At 41.5% G+C, this 15,766-nt stretch overlaps 1 protein-coding gene across 4 annotated transcripts in view; it reads left to right on the top strand.

The window, feature by feature from the left end:
- The window catches only part of ARMC8 (armadillo repeat containing 8), a 156,333-nt gene that overhangs the window by 110,619 nt on the left and 29,948 nt on the right, over positions 1-15,766 (top strand). For all 4 annotated transcript variants that reach the window (XM_006883387.1, XM_006883388.1, XM_006883386.1 and 1 more), the window contains 2 exons: positions 14,847-14,929; positions 15,274-15,355. In XM_006883387.1, the coding sequence (XP_006883449.1) occupies positions 14,847-14,929; positions 15,274-15,355 (165 nt within the window). The remainder of the gene's footprint in view (positions 1-14,846; positions 14,930-15,273; positions 15,356-15,766) is intronic.

Below are 15,766 nucleotides of genomic sequence, written 5' to 3' on the forward strand. Positions count from 1 at the left end.
ATGTTATCATCTGTTTGTTAAAAAAATAACACACATGTAGCTTTTGTGACCCTGGGCCACCTGATTGAGGAAGCCTTGGACTTGGCTCACAGACTGTGAATGTTTCCCGGTCTGGTTGCAGATTCCTTGTGAGGAAGTAGAATGTAAGCTCCGAGAGGGCAGGGGACTTTGGATGTCTTGTTCATTCCTGTGGTCTCACCATCTACAGATGTGCCTGGTATACAGTTGGCACTTAAAAACATTGGAATGAATGAATGAGCCAGTGAGTGAAGTCCCCATTACTGGATTACGTAAGGACGTCTGCTTTAGAAAATGTCCTGATTTCACTAGCAGCTTTATGTGTGTGTGAAGAGAGGGAATTTTAAACAGGAGAAAGCACCACATGATTATATAGGTAAGGAGTTTATACAGAGAAAATGCAGGAATTGCCCATTTTTTAAAAAACACAGGCTGTCTCCAGAATATGTCTTCTGCTCACCTGGAGTTCAGTGAGCATATGTCTTATGTATACACAACGTGTTTCAAAATAATTCATTTCATTTTGAAATAATTTTGGCAATTATATCTCTTAATTAGAAAATTACAAGGTTTTTTCCCCCTTTTTAAACATGATTTTAAAAATTTAATAACTTAGAAGTGGGATCAGGGCCAATTCTCCTACCCCAGCCCACTCCCCTTTCTGAAAGTATAATCACATATGAGCGTAAAAAAAATAAAGACTTTTTAGAAGTTGGGTTGACTTTCAGGAATCAACCTATTGTGTATTATATACAGTACATCTCTATAAAATAATAATTGCATACCACTGAGTCAGAACCGACTCAGCTCCAGCGGGTTCAAGGCTGTATATCGCCTAGGAGGAGGTTGTCTTTCTCCCACAGAGCAAGCTGGTGGATTTGAACCACGTACCTTTGGGTTGGCTGTGGAGTTCCTTACCACTAAGCCAGCAGAGCTCAACATGGATTTGTTGTTTAAATAGTACTGTTGTGTAGAAAGAACAAGAAGTGAAGATAAAAAGAGAAATAATCTTAAAGCTCAGTGTTTCTAATACCTCAATAAGTCAGAAAAAGGTAACCAGTAAAAATTTGTTGAGACTTGAAGAACTCTTTGAAACTAGTTAAAACCAACAACTGGATGTTTGTAGAACTGTCTTTGAATTCATTTTAGAAATTTATCATTTACTACCTTTTTTTTTTTCTCTTTTCATTTGAGGGCTTTCACATGCTTTTTATTTTCTATTTACTACTTTTTTTTTGGTCATTTGAGGACTTTTCTAAATGTTTTTTATTTTCTATTTCCAAGAATTCAAATCTTAAATTTTTTCCCTTATGGGGAGGGGGAAAAAAATCATTTCATGTCGTTTGTCAAAAAGGTAGCAAAAGGTAGTCAGTGTGACTTGCCTCTTTTAAAAAATTAATTTTAGAAATTTAGGTACAGGAAAATTGATTAGAAAAGAGAAGGAAACTTTTTCCTAGCAAAGAAAGTTATAACTGCAGAATTATTGTGAAGTATTATATTTAGCCTGCCACATAGTAGGTGCTCAATAAATAGTGAACATATTTGTTAGCATATATTAACTTACTTCATTTGCAAGATTAGTATTTATAAATGTGTCCTAAAGAAGAACATGATTTTATGTTATAAATTTCTAAAACTATTAGATATTCCTGTCCAGTAAGGAAAAAAGTTTGTTTTGATGATATTAAAATATATATTAATATTTTGTTAACATAATAATCATGTCTTGAGACATTTTTAAGTTTACTTGAGAAATGTTAGGAGCCCAAATTTTATTTACGTTTGATTATCTTAGTCTGCCTACCAGTGGGTGTGATTTCTTCATTTTTCTTATGAAACCATATCCCAGATAAATATATATATATATTCAAATTTTGAAGAAATGTCAATTTTCAATGAATTGTGAAGGTATTCTAAATATTTTTCTGCCATCTTAACTACTTGCCAGACATTTCACTTTGAATGTTTTCTATCAGTTATTATAGTTTTACACTCTTTTTGTAGTTTATTTTTTTGAGTGACGATGTAACTGTACAGTGACTTTTTTAAGTATTTTGCGAATTGCATTTATTTTAAATCATAACCTAAAAAGATGCAGCATTAAAATTCCGTTTGTGTCTGCCATGACAGCCAGGCAGCGGCACAAATGCGAATATTTCTTTCTAAGTTAGCTCACATATTAGAACAAATGCCTTCAACATTGGGAAGACTTTCCAAGATGCCACAGAAGTAGCACCCTCCAGATCCTTGCAGTGCTACTGGGTAGCAACAGATTTGTTTCAAATTCTTTACTTTATTCTGTATTGGTATTATTAGCTCTCATCTTAAAGCTAACCCTCCTCAAGATGTTTACATAAACTTTGCAGGATATGTTCATAATGGTAAGTATGTTTAAAAAGTTAACCATGACAAGACCTGGTTTTGCTGCTTGTCCGTAGTGTTTGAGACCTTTGACCTTCAGCATACTGAAAAGAAACCAACCTGGGAGTGATAATGCTAAATGCATGAGAGAGAGAGAGAGAGAGGTATTTATAAATAAAGTGATGAAATTGTTTTTCTCCGAGTTTTATTTAATGAAGACATAAAGTTGAGTGTTACTGCCTATGATATTATCACTGGATAAACCCATTAAATTACCATTTCAGTCTTATTGTTTCTAATCCGCATGTGAAGATTGGTTATTTTATTAGTCTGCTTAAGAGGTAGTTAAGAGTCAGAGATGTTTTTCTAAATCAAGAAGTAGACTAAAAGATCATTTCATTTGTAAAAGTAAAGATTTTTAAACACTTTCTATCTGGAAGTGTATGGAATGTTTGGAGCGATTGGGGGTTTGTGGAGTAGTAGGCCTTCAGAAAACGCAATTTGTGATGAAGAATGAGGATTGTTGCCATGCTCTTTCCTGTGGCAGAAGTGCTAGCCAAGGGCTCGGAACACCTGTGGGCACCTCTTACCTCTTTGATGATTTTATAGCTGGTGAAACTAGCAGGGCTGAGAATCAAAAGAAGAATATTGTTTGCTGACATTTGAAAAGAAGTGTCACAAACGAGTATGATGAAAAGCTCCATTTCCCATTTACCTCTATATCCTGGACTTTATAGAAAAAAACAGATTTCTAAAAAGCAGATTTTGTGCCTCAGCATGATTTCAGCATGTAACAGACCCTAAACAAATTGGACAATAAATGGGACTTTCGGGTGTAGTAGGAAATGTTCGCTGACTCTGTGTGCTCATTACCTGAATCGCCTAAAGAAGGTTTTTTGATCATGCCAAGAGGTGGGGGGGGGGAATCTCTTTCATTTATTAATTAAATATGGATTATAAATACATAAATTATGTATCTCTAAATACAAAGCATTGTGTCAAGTGGTATGTGCAAATTTTCTAATTATAAAATTATAAATGGTAGATTTCAAACACGTTAGAAGATTTGTGTTTGTAAAACAGAATTTAACTTGAACATAACTTGCGGACTAAGCATTTACTCTGTTAGGTGTTGTGCTGAGCATGAATTCATTATCTCCCTTTAGCCTCCCACAGCCCATGAAATAGGTGTCATCAGCGAGAAAACAAGGCTCTTCAGGAACCGACTCCTAGCTGACCCTCCAGTGGGTTTTCCGGGGCTGTAAATGGCACAGGGGGAGACTGCCCGTCTTTCTCCTCTGGAGCCGCTGGTGGATTTGAACCGCCAGACATGCACTGCCTTTGGGTTAACAGTGCGAGTCCCTATGAACTGGGCCCCCAGAATTCGCTCCCACCGCAGTCGTCAGGTGCCATGGAGTTGACTGAACAGCAGAGCTGAGCCTTGCCCTGTCCGCACCAGCCTCACAATCTCTGTCATGCTCACGCCCATTGTGGTAATCACTGTCAGTCCATCTCAGAGTCTTTCTCTGACCTTCTGCCTTTTCCAGCATGATGTCTCTTCCAAGGACTGTTTCCTCCTGAAAATATGTCCAAAGTGAATGAGACCAACTTTGACCACCCTTGTGTCTATGGAGCACTTGGATTGTACCTCTTTAAATACAGAACACTTCACAAATTTGCATGTCATCCTTGTGCAGGGGCCATGCTAATCTGTCGTTCTAATTTTAATATATGTGCTGCTGAAGCGAACACTGATTGTACTTCTTTTAAGATAGATTGGTTTAATTTTTTGACAGCTCATGGGATATTGCCAGCAATCCAATTCAAAGGTATTGATTCTTCTTTGGTCTTTCTTATTCATTGTCCAACTTTCAGATGCCTAGGAAGCAATTGAAAGGGCCATGGCTTGGATCAGGCACACCTTCTTCTTCAAACTGACATCCTTGCTCTTAGATCTTTGGAGAATTCCTTAACAGTCGCTTTCCTGCAGCAGTTCTTTTGATTTCTTGACCGCAGCTACCATGGGTGTTGATTGTAGATAAAAGTAAAATTAAATCATTGAGTTACAATATTAGTTGGTTGTAAAACATCAGAAAGCATTAGTTTTTCCTTCTCATGGTTTTTGGTACCAGATTATTAAGGAAGTGTTTTAATTGTATTTATTTGTCCATTAATTCATCTAACATTTTATGCTGTGCTTCCTTTCTGCTCAGTGATCTGCTCTGTGGGGAGATAAAACAGACTACGGTGTAATAATTCAAGGGCCCCATGTGTATAAAAAAGTTAGTATACATTAAAGTCTAGTTTAATCGCACCAGATAGGACTAAGATATGATTGTATATTCATGAGGGGCCTCTGGAGACATAGTGATAAGGAGTTGTGCTGCCAGCCCAAAGGTACATGGTTCAAATCCACCAGATACTCCTTAGGAGAAAATGGGACAGTCTCTCTGTGCCGTTTACTGCATCTGAAAGCCCACTGAAGCACCAGCTGTGAATAGGTTCCAACTTGACAGCACAAGAACAGTGGCATTATCTTCTTAGAGGTTTGTTGTTTTTTTTAAAAAAAAAAACTTATATTAGTCTGCTTACAAAATTTGTATACGTTGTTTCACACTTTGATTCATATTGTATTTCATACGATCATTCCCAGTTATTGTTTTTTATAAAATTAATCACCATTGAATTATACCCACCATTAACCTGTCTTTTCAAATCCACTCCAGTTCTTTCCCGTTTCCGTTAATTCCCCTCCCACCACTCACTAAATTGTGCAGCCCTCTGATTTCCCCCCTGCCTATCACCACCCTTCTGCTCTGTCCCCACTTCCAGATCCTCATACCGGTGTTACTAGTTCTCTATTTCTACAATAATGGTCTTATGTAATATTTGTCATTGCTCCTGAGTGCTGCATAATATTCCATCATGTGAATGGACCATAGTTTCTCAGTCCATTTGGTTGTGGTTGGACATTTGGGCTGTTTCCATGTTCTTGTAGTGGTGAATAATGATGCTAAGAACATTGATGTACAAATCTTTGTGTCTCAGTTCTAATTTTGTTGGGGTGTTTTCCTTGGAGTGAAATAGATGGGTCATATTGAATTTCATCATTTGAGGAAATTCCAAACTCCCTTCCAGCGTGGTTATACTATTTTACAGTCCCAACAACAAAATAAGAGTTCCACTATCTCCATATCCTCTCCATCATATTACTTGCTATCCTGTTAAACTTTGCCACTGGAGTGAGACGGTATCCAGTTGTGGTTTTGTTTTGAATCTCTCTTACTGCCAGTGATTTTGAGCATGTCTTCATGTGTCTTTTGGCCATTTGAATGTTTTCCCCTGTGAAAAGTCATTCCATGTCTTTTGCCCATTTTGTAATTGGGTTATCAGTCTTTTTCTTGTGGAGGCCTAGAAGTAATCTGTAAACTTTTGTTATGAGACCCTTGTCCAAGATATTGCCAAATGTCCCAGAGGCGCACGGTTCGAATCCACCAGATGCTCTGCCAGGGAAGGAGGGACAATCTCCTGTACCAGTCAGATCTGATTTGACGGTACTCTCACACAAAAATAATAAATTTCTTAAAAAAAAGATATTGCCAAATGTTTTCCCCCAATTAATAGCAGGGGTTTTTGTGACAGGGTTTTTTCACCCAGTTAGAAAAAAGTTGCTGATGCACACAGATATTCAATCTTTAGAAGGTCCCATTCATCAGTTTTTTCCTCTCCTGATTATGTATTGAGGCCTTTAAGTTTGGTCCCACTTTGTATCTTATGATCATTATGGTGTGGGGATTTATCCATAGGTTTCTGATCCACCTTGAGTTAATTTTCATGTATGGTGAGAGGGGGATCCTGCTTCAGCTTTTCTGCAGGTAGCAGTCCAGTTCTGCTGGCGCCATTTGTTGAAGAGCTTGTCATTTCCCATTTGATAGGTTTTATTTCCTTGTAGAATATCAATTGACCATAGATAGGTGGGTTAATTTCTGAGCTTTTTATTCTGTTCTGTTGATCTCTGTGCCTGTCATTGTACCAGTACTATGCTCTTTTTGTTAGTACAACTGTATAGTAGGTTTGAGATCAGGGAGTGCTATGCCTCCCACTTCATTCTTGTTTTTCACAAGTGCTTTACTTATTCGAGGTCTCTTTCCACATAAACTTGCCAATTGCTTTTTCTATCTCTATGAGAAATAAATTTGGTATCTATATTGAGATTGTGTTAAACATGTGTTGCTTCTGGTAGGATTGTCATTTGCACTATATTGAGTCTTCCTACCCATGAACAGATAACATTTTGCCATTTATTTAGGTTTCCTGCAGAAGTGTTTTGTAGTTTTCTTTGTAAAGGTCTTTTGTGTCTCTGGTTAGGTTTATTCTTAAGTATCTCAAATTGTGGTTGTCTATTATAAATGGTATTGCTTTCTTATTTTCCTTCTCTCTGTTTTCTTTGTTACTATAGAGGAATCCCTCAGACCTATGTATATTGATCTTGTATCCTGCCATTCTGCTAAATCAATCCATTAGGTCTAACAGTTTTTTTTGTTGAGTCCTGAGGTTTTTCTGTATACATTATCATTTCAACGGCAAAAAGAAAACCGTTTCACCATTCCTTTGCTCATTTGGATGCCTCTTATTTCCTTCTCTGTCCATATTGCCCTAGCAAGTACTTCCAGTACAGTCTTGAATAGAAGTGGTTCTTGTTTACAAGGAAAATACTTTGTCTTTCTCCATTGAGAATGATAATGGCTCTTGGATCTGCATATTTCCTTTTCACTGTGTTGAGGGAATTTCCTTCTATTCCTGTTTTGCTAAGTGTTTTAATCAGGAAGCGGTGCGGAATTTTTTCAAAGGCCTTTTCTGCATGAGTTGCTACGATCACATGGTTCTTTTTATTTGTTTTGTTAATGTGACAAATTACATTTTACTTAAGTTGAACCATCCTTGCATACCTGTTATGAATCCCACTTGATCACGATTAATTTTTTTTCTCTTCTATGTCCTGTTAGATTCTATTGGCCAAGATTTTATTAAGAATTTTTGCATCTATCTCATGGGAGATGTTAGTTTTTAGTTTTGTGGTTTTTTTTATGATATCTTTGACTGGTTTGGGTATTGGGGTTATGCTTGCTTCTTAAAATGAATCAGGGAGTGTTTCTTCTGTTTCTATTTTTTTGAAATAATTTAAGTTGAAATGGTGCTAGATCATCTTAGAATGTTTGCTTGGTAGAGTTCAGCCATGCACCCATCTGGTCCAGGACTTTTTCTGTGGGGGAGTCAGCATCAACATATCTTAATGAATTTGCACATGTCACTTGTCCCCTCTCTTATCAAGAAGCTTATTTGAAAGTGTTTTCACCTTGTTTTATAATATTAAAACCAGTTTGGGAAATTTTTACCCTCATGGGACTCTCCATATTTTTATTCCCTACATGGGTCAATTGAACATCTTTCCGGGAGCATAGGCTACAGATGGTCACATTGTCAGTCTTTGTTCTAGAGAGGAAACATGCAGAGTTATTGATGTCAGCAGTACTATTTCAGTATTTATTTCGTAGTTAGCTTCCTTGAGTATATTTAAACTGGCGGGAACATTTTAAAATCTTGGGTCTTTAGATACTTGTTCTCTTGTCAAGCAATTACAGTGGTCATCAGGATGCAAGTAAATTTCATAAAAGCAGGACCTGGCTTATACAGACTGTTCCACTTGTGTTTACTGGGTAAATTGTGTGTGTCTGGACCTTAAGAATCAGCTAGCCTGTGAGCTGGGTGATATGACTTAAGTATATGACTCTGTGTACCAGGCACAATTCCAGAAGGTACATCATTCACTTTCTTGGATGGAAAATAGTAGGTGGCAAAGGGAAGTTTCTAGTTCTGTTGTTTGATAATTTCTAATGGTTTCTATATTAAAATCAAAGTGTAGCTTAATGGCTGTTTAGGGCCTATTCTGCCATTAAGTTAATGACTGGCCTTTAAAATCGAGCTTGCATGTAGAGAAGTACTTTTTTTTTAATAGAGGGAATGGTGACCTATTTTTAGAGCTAAATATTTTTGTCATATTTTATCTGTTATTTTGGTTTTAGGGGAAGAAATCAATCAAAGAGAGCCTCTCCTATTTTCTACTTCTTTCATTTAGTTTTGAGTCTTAACCTTGGATATAAGCAGAAATTCCTAAACTGTCTTGCAGGGGGTTGGGGGGAAGTGTGAGGTTACTCACTAATTGCTTTTGAAACTAACTCCCAGCTGACCCTCCAGTGGGTTTTCAGAAGCAGTATATTGTACAGAAGACCACTACCTGTCTGTCTTCCAGGGAGCAGAGGATGGGTTTGACCCGTGTGCCTTAGGCTTGTCAGTGCAAATTACAGAATATCATTTGAGGTATTAAAAGTAGTTCATAATCTTAGTTGCAAGGATGTCATAGCGAGGTTTAAGCGTGGGTCTTCCCTAAGAACCCTCTTTTTGCTCTCCATTATTAAAAGTAGTTCATAATCTTAGTTGCAAGGATGTCATAGCGAGGTTTAAGCGTGGGTCTTCCCTAAGAACCCTCTTTTTGCTCTCCATTCTTAAAGTGATAGTGCTCCTAGCCTCAGGAAGGTCTGCAGGGAGACTAGAGATTAACTTAGTCCAGTGTTTTCAGTAGAAAATGACCTAATGGAAGCTCCAGGGGTCTTCGCTGTGATGATGTTTTCTTTCATTCGTCAGGCTGAGAGGAGATACCTCCCCTCAACCTCTGCATCCCTAAAGTCGGCGTCCTTGTGGGGCGTGGGTACAAAGGAGTGTTAGGGAGAAGCCCTTTGTAAAGTGCTCCCTCATCAGTGGTCTGTTCTAGAAGGCACCCTGTTGACACAGTGGTTAAACAGTCAGCTGCCATCTGAAAGGTTGCCAGTTTGAACTCACCAGCCCCTGTACCTGAGAGAAAGGACGTGGCAGTCCCCTGCCATCAAGATTTGCATCTGGGCCATCCTGGTAGAACCCGAAGGGGCAGTTCTGCTGGGCCCCGTCCCGTTGCTCTGAGTGTGAGCCAGCTCAGCCGGATGTGACAACAGCAATCTTTCACACGCTGTAGAAACTTAAAGTCAAACTACCCTTTAATGTAGAAAATATTTGCTAGAGGAAAATGTCTGAAAGTCTTACATTGAGAACACTGACTTTGTGATTGAAAAAACCGACCGTTCTCTAACACAGGTGAGGCTGCGGCTTGAGAAGGGTGTTTTTTCCATCTAGTCCGTATCCGCTGATAACTGAGTGCTCCCATCCAAATTCTAGACTGGAAATGAGATTGTAAAGGGGTTGAGTTGAAAAGCCAGTGGACTGCGCCCCTGCTTCCTACACCCATTTGTCTTGACTTGACCTCTTACCTTTAGTGCCCGACTCCCAGCCAAGGCTGCATCTCCTGATTGGTTGTTGCTCCTCAGGGAAGCCCTGTCAGTTACTCTCTCACTCCTCTTCCCCTTCAATTCAGTCTCGGAGTGACGCCCTCTGCTACCTAACGCTGTCTTCTTTTCTGACCGACGTGTAGTCTCTGGTTCCCACAGCAGATAACACCTTAAAAAAAGTTTTACTCTTTCCCGGTTTCCGAAGTCAGATCTCAATTTGGTTTCTCTCTCCCTTCCTTCCACCCCCTTTTCTCTTTCTCTCGCATTGCTGTTGAGTCAGAGCTGATTCAGAGCTAACCCTCCACTGGGTTTCACATGAGAAGTGATGACTCATCCATCTGTCGAGGAACCAGACTGCTGGTGGATTCGAACCTTTGGGTTAGAAATGCACCTCCCTGCTGAGCAAGTCATTTCTTTTTTGTGCACCATCAAGTCAGAACCGACCCGTAGCTGACCCTCCAGCTAGTTTTCAGAGGCACCAAATCACACAGGAATTGATTGCCCATCTTTTTACCATAGAGCAGCTGGTGGATTCAAACCATGTACCTTTGAGTTGACAGCACAATTTCTTACCACTAAGCTGCCAGATCTGCTGTTAGAACTCTTTCTGGAAATCTCTCACGAAAGCCCATTCAGAAATGCATAGTATTTGCTGGGCCATTCATGACATGTGGTGTCATAAGTGAGGAATGTTAGTGCGTGTCCTCTTACCACTCCCTTGACACCAAGATTACTTGCCCTCAGTTGTCTGAGAAATTTAGTGACCCCCCCACTAAGAATCTGCCTGGTTTCAGGTTCCACCTCTCCTACTTTACACACACACCTGATCCAACCATAAGCTTAAGCTAGGCTACTGTTTGGAGCATGCTTTATCCTGAGTCATGCTAAAAAGAGAATAGTTGCATCTGGGAGCTTTTTGAAGATCCTCTTTCTGACTCTTGTTAGTCTCTGAGACGACGACAGCTCCTGACTTGGCCACAGCTAAGTTAGAGGTCTAGTAGGGCTCATGGAAACCTGGCCATCGCCTTGTATCCCAAAGCCGTCTACTGGTTATTCTCAGACGTGCTGGACCTTTGCTGCCAGCTCAGTTCTGGGTTTCCCCCATGACTTCCTCACTGTCTTCCCACGACACCCCCCCCCCACAAGGCCAAACCCTTAAGTCCCAGTTTACCTGCAGGGGTTTACAGATTGTTCTCAGAGACACCCCTAAACCCCTGCAAGAGCTACAGTCTCAGCGACACCTGGCCTAAAAGAAGCATGTAGTTCACGAAGACTGGCACTTTCCCTCCGTAGGGAGCTACACTTGTGACTGAAACTGTAACCTAAAGAAGCAGCATTGCTAAAAATGGGATTTAACGACAGTTATGTTTGCAGCCCAGTATCCAAGAAGATTTAACGACAGTTATGTTTGCAGCCCAGTATCCAAGAAGAGGGAAGAGAGAGAGATGGCTCCCTCCACTCTGAGGGTACCTGTTAGCACCAGCATCCCTTCTCCCCAACATTGCCTGTCCCACAGAGAGAAATGTCCCTCTTCTAACTGACCCAGCAAATTCTGCCACAGGGCTAATTTGCTGGTTGTGACTGAGGAGAAGCTTAACAAGAACCATGAAGCAGAGCAACTCCCATCTTCACTCTTGGATCTTTGAATGCTGTACTGCTAGGAGTTAGCAAAACCCAGGAGTGTGGTTCTCGCATCCCCAAAAGGCACCATGGCACGTGCGGTTTACTGGTCCTGGTTTCCCAGTTCCAGGCTGTGTCCTCAGACCCTCATGTGAGTCAAGCATCCGGGCCACAGTCACCGCCAGCTCCTACCATGCTGACACAAGACAGTCTTTACTGTGTTGAGCTCCAAGCCTTGTCTTCTTTAATCACATTTTTAGCCTCATTTTGGTTAGAGTATTCCCTGCATCACGTTTATCCTCAGAGCCACAGAATCTTAGTTAAATGATGTTGCTCTTTGGCACAGCCTCTGAGGATATGATGCACTTGGGGATTGGAATCCCCCTGTTCACGTTCAGACTCTGTGTTCTCTTCACTCCATGGCCCTGAGATTGAGATTCTGATTGAAGACATGAACCTGCCTCAAGAAGCCTGCTTTCCAAACCCCTTGCGATGTTACAGGCATCCTTCCATACCAAGTTCACCTTGTGTCTGTGGGGCCAGCGAGACTTGGTGTTTTCTATCCTGACTTAGTCCAGAGAAGGGCTTACTAGCTGCCTCGAATCTACCCCCTATCCACAAAGTATTAACTGCCACACTCCGCGAGAAAGGGAGTGATTCCTTCTGCCCAGCATGACGATGACTGAGCTTTTATGTGCTTGTATTCTCTACCTTGAGCCTAAAGACTCTCCAGGAAAGTCATTCAGGTCTATTTCTCAACAACAAAACTCATTCCTGAGAATGGGTCCCTTCCCATTCTGCACACGCTTGTCTTACTCTGCGTGTCTTGGCACTTGTGGTCCTTGGGTCCCTGAGGAAATTCCTTCTCTGTGCTGCCTACAAGCAAGTGTCAGAGCTCCGCTTCACTGTTCACCGCGCTTCTTCAGGACGACAGCTGATGGGCACGAGGCTCTCTCTTGTTCACAGTCACCTCTTTAGAGTTTTCAGAATCACAGTTCCATGCGGTGAGTGCTCACACGGTCTTGTTGAGTAAGCGAATGCAGGCGTGCAACGAGGAACTCTGTCACATTTCCCCTTCCTTGCCGTCTTGAATTTGGCACCGCCACCAAAGTCTCCTCAAACCTACCTTTCCTTCAGTGCTGCTTCTAAATAGCTTGATCCTTTTGTCCAGCGTAACACAGTTCCTGTCCACCTTCTGATTGCCGAGGATTGGAGGCAATGTGGCCAGTGTTTTATCCCCCATCCTACTGAAGGCTGAGGGAGGTGAAGTGAGTTTCTTGAGATTTTATCACAAATCCCTTCTAGACACAACATTCTGTTCCACCAGCTTGGCTACCCACTCTTTTTTTTCTTTCTGATCACCACCCTGCTCCCTCTCCACAGGCTCTTTCATTACCAGTCCTTACTTGCTTTGAAAAAGGCCACAGTCTGGAAATACAGAGCTCAGAATTGGGAAAGAGCTCTGGGACAGTTCTAGAGTAAGGTATGGTCCAGCCCGGCCTAGCTCTGAAGCCACAGTGCTGTCGAATTGTAGAGTAAGTAACGGACAGAGCTTTGAGATAAGCTATCCTTTGAAAAGAAGAGAGAGAAAAGCTGGAAGCTTGGAGGGAGTATGGTTTGGGGGAGGACACGGGGCAGGTTGAGGGAAAAGATCCAGTCAGTGACTAGGATTGAGGAGAGATGTTGGTAAGAGACAGGGAGAGGTGGAGGTCAGATCTAGGTGGAAGGCCTTGAGCTTGAAGTGCACACGTGCTTTGTAACAGGAGTGAAGCAAAAGAAGTTAAAGTTGGGAGGCATTTAATAAGGCAGCAATGAAGCGATGTCCTGGCAAAGATGAAGCAAGCACAGAGTTGGCTGAAGAGATGAGGGAGGGAGGAAGGATTTTACACAGAAACCGAGGGGTCACCTGGAGGTGAGCCCAAGGCTGGTCATGCAGTCAACCAGATTTGGTCAATTTTGTCCAACACTAGCAGTTTGGGGTCTGGAGCAGGAGGCCAAGGGGAACAGGAAAAATCCTACTGAATGAAGTGTTAGAACAGGCCAGCTCAGTTAGGGGATGGCAACAAGAGTCAGAAAGGTAAACAGAAGAGGGAGACGCCTTGAGATTAGAGAGCCCTGAAAGGTCAGAATGGCTGAATGGGAAACAAAGGGTGGGATTGGGTCAATTCACAGTCATCTTTGGCCACTTTGGAAACGACAAAACACGATATAAACATCATCATTTCTAACATCCAGCCAAAGTGTGGTTCTTCGTGTTTAATAATGTTGCCTCCCTGGTCGCTGTTCATTTCAACCATACATGTTTTGGCGAAATGGAAACACTCTTTATCCTTGGTCATGTGGAGATACCCAATGCCCTCGTGTTCGAGGCCAGCCTCTCAAGCCATCCCACTTGAGATCACTGATCCCGCCACCTTGGCTCCCCCAGGCCTCTTGAAAATGGAATTCTTAAAAATGCAAGTGGCTGGTCCCACCTCAAATTTAATAAGTAGGGACGAGGAATTTTAAAAACTGCCCAGCAATTCTCTGCAGCCAGTGACAATCCATCGCAGGTGAGAGTCACGATTCCCACTAATGATCGGCCCATAGTGTGCACAACACTTACCTGAGCACAGGTGAGCGAGCATGGGCCTGCTTCTCTGGCCAGAGCTGTACAGTGGTCATGGCTCGACACATGGTTTGATAGTTCATCCCCAAAGGAGGCTGAGAATTACACCTGAGACAATGTATACAACACAAGCCTAGCACATAGAAATGGTCAGGAAATATTAGTGGCTTGTTTAATAACGGTAGTGTGACTGCATTAGCACTTTGTATTAATAGAGAAATGTTGTCTTTTTCAAAGAACTGCACAAGTGATTCTCTTCCATATACTATTAATTGTGTATGAAGAGGCTTTCTGAAGAGGGAAAATGTCAGACTAGCTGTTTTTTAAGTTAGAAAAGCTTTGTAATTCTAATGATTAGGACTAAGTGGCTGGGTTTGGCAGTGAAAGGTAGCAAGGATCCCTTTTCTAAATTCTTTGTAAGTTCATTGTCATTTGCTTGGTAAGTCAGTCACCACAAGGTGGCTCTGTCGTTCACGTCATGAAAGCTGAGTGAAGACTGGCTTTGCCAATCTCTCTGGAAGAAGTCCGCTCTGTAGGAACGCATCTCTACCTTTAAGTTTGTCTCCAGACCATTTATTCAACACCTCTGCAATACTTATGCCGTTTCATTATTGTTTAGGGGTCTTAAAAAAAGTAACAGCGTGTGTCACTCAGCCTGGCAGGTGCCAGGCCCTGCATGGGGCTGATGCACCCTTTTTGATGATGAGTGGCCTACCCCCAGTGCGGGATCATTGCTCCGGAGGTAAAAACCCTTTGTCAAAAAACATTGAACTTTTAGTGGACATTAACACTCTTGCATTTACAAGTGGTGAAGTGTGTCCTCTTTGTGTTGTTATTTATGCAGCATTAACCTTTTTCTCCAGATCATTGAGACTGAAAATATGATGGACCGAATTGTGACTGGCTTGTCTGAGTCTAGTGTCAAGGTGCGGTTAGCTGCTGTCAGGTATGCCTTCACGTGTCTGAATCACAGCCCCTGCCATGCCGTTAACCCATTTCCTTTGCGGACCTTCTCCGAGTGACCTCAGAATCCACCCGTTTCTTGAGAGTATGAGCAGGTGAAATCCACAGTGTCGAGCATTATTTAACAGAACCCAAGCCTCAGAAGCCCACGGCTAGTTCTGAAGTCATTAAGCTAATAATCTTTGGCTCTGTTGAAGCCTGTGTTAGGGATTGTGCCATGCCAAGCAGTTTGTCATTCAGAAGTTTAAAAAAAAACAACAAACAAGAATAATAATAAAAATTAAATTGTCGGCTTCGGGCGAAGCTAATTTTGATTATTCTTTGTAGATGTTTGCACAGTTTATCGAGATCTGTGCAGCAGCTTCGAACCAGTTTCCAGGATCACGCTGTATGGAAGCCTTTAATGAAGGTAAGAGGCAAAGCCAGGCGGTTAACACCTGCTGCGGCCGAGCTGTCAGTGGGCTGAGTCGGCCGGGAGCACTCACGAGGCCTCCGAGTGCCTTCGCGTCTGTGGAGAGAGCATTTTGAACACATCTCCTCAAATCTGGTCATTGAAGCCTCTACAGTCTGCAGGTTGTGTTTCTAAAGTCAGCATCTCAGGCGTGAAAGGGAACAGCAGGTCTGGTCTCCTTTTACAGTGAAGCAGGAGTGTCTCTTCTCCTTTGTATAAGTGTGATGTTGTTTTCAGTTACTCTTGTAACTGAAATTCTTGTTCAGAATTCTTTTTTTGTCATTTCAGTTATTGATAGCAAAGGAATCAGCCGTTTACAAGTCCAGCCTGGTGTCTTCGTCTTTTGGCATTCCTTGGTTTTATTTATAT

The sequence above is a fragment of the Elephantulus edwardii genome, unplaced genomic scaffold (genome assembly GCF_000299155.1).
Source record: "Elephantulus edwardii isolate Elephantulus edwardi_28Jun2011 unplaced genomic scaffold, EleEdw1.0 scaffold00027, whole genome shotgun sequence".
NCBI lineage: Eukaryota > Metazoa > Chordata > Mammalia > Macroscelidea > Macroscelididae > Elephantulus > Elephantulus edwardii.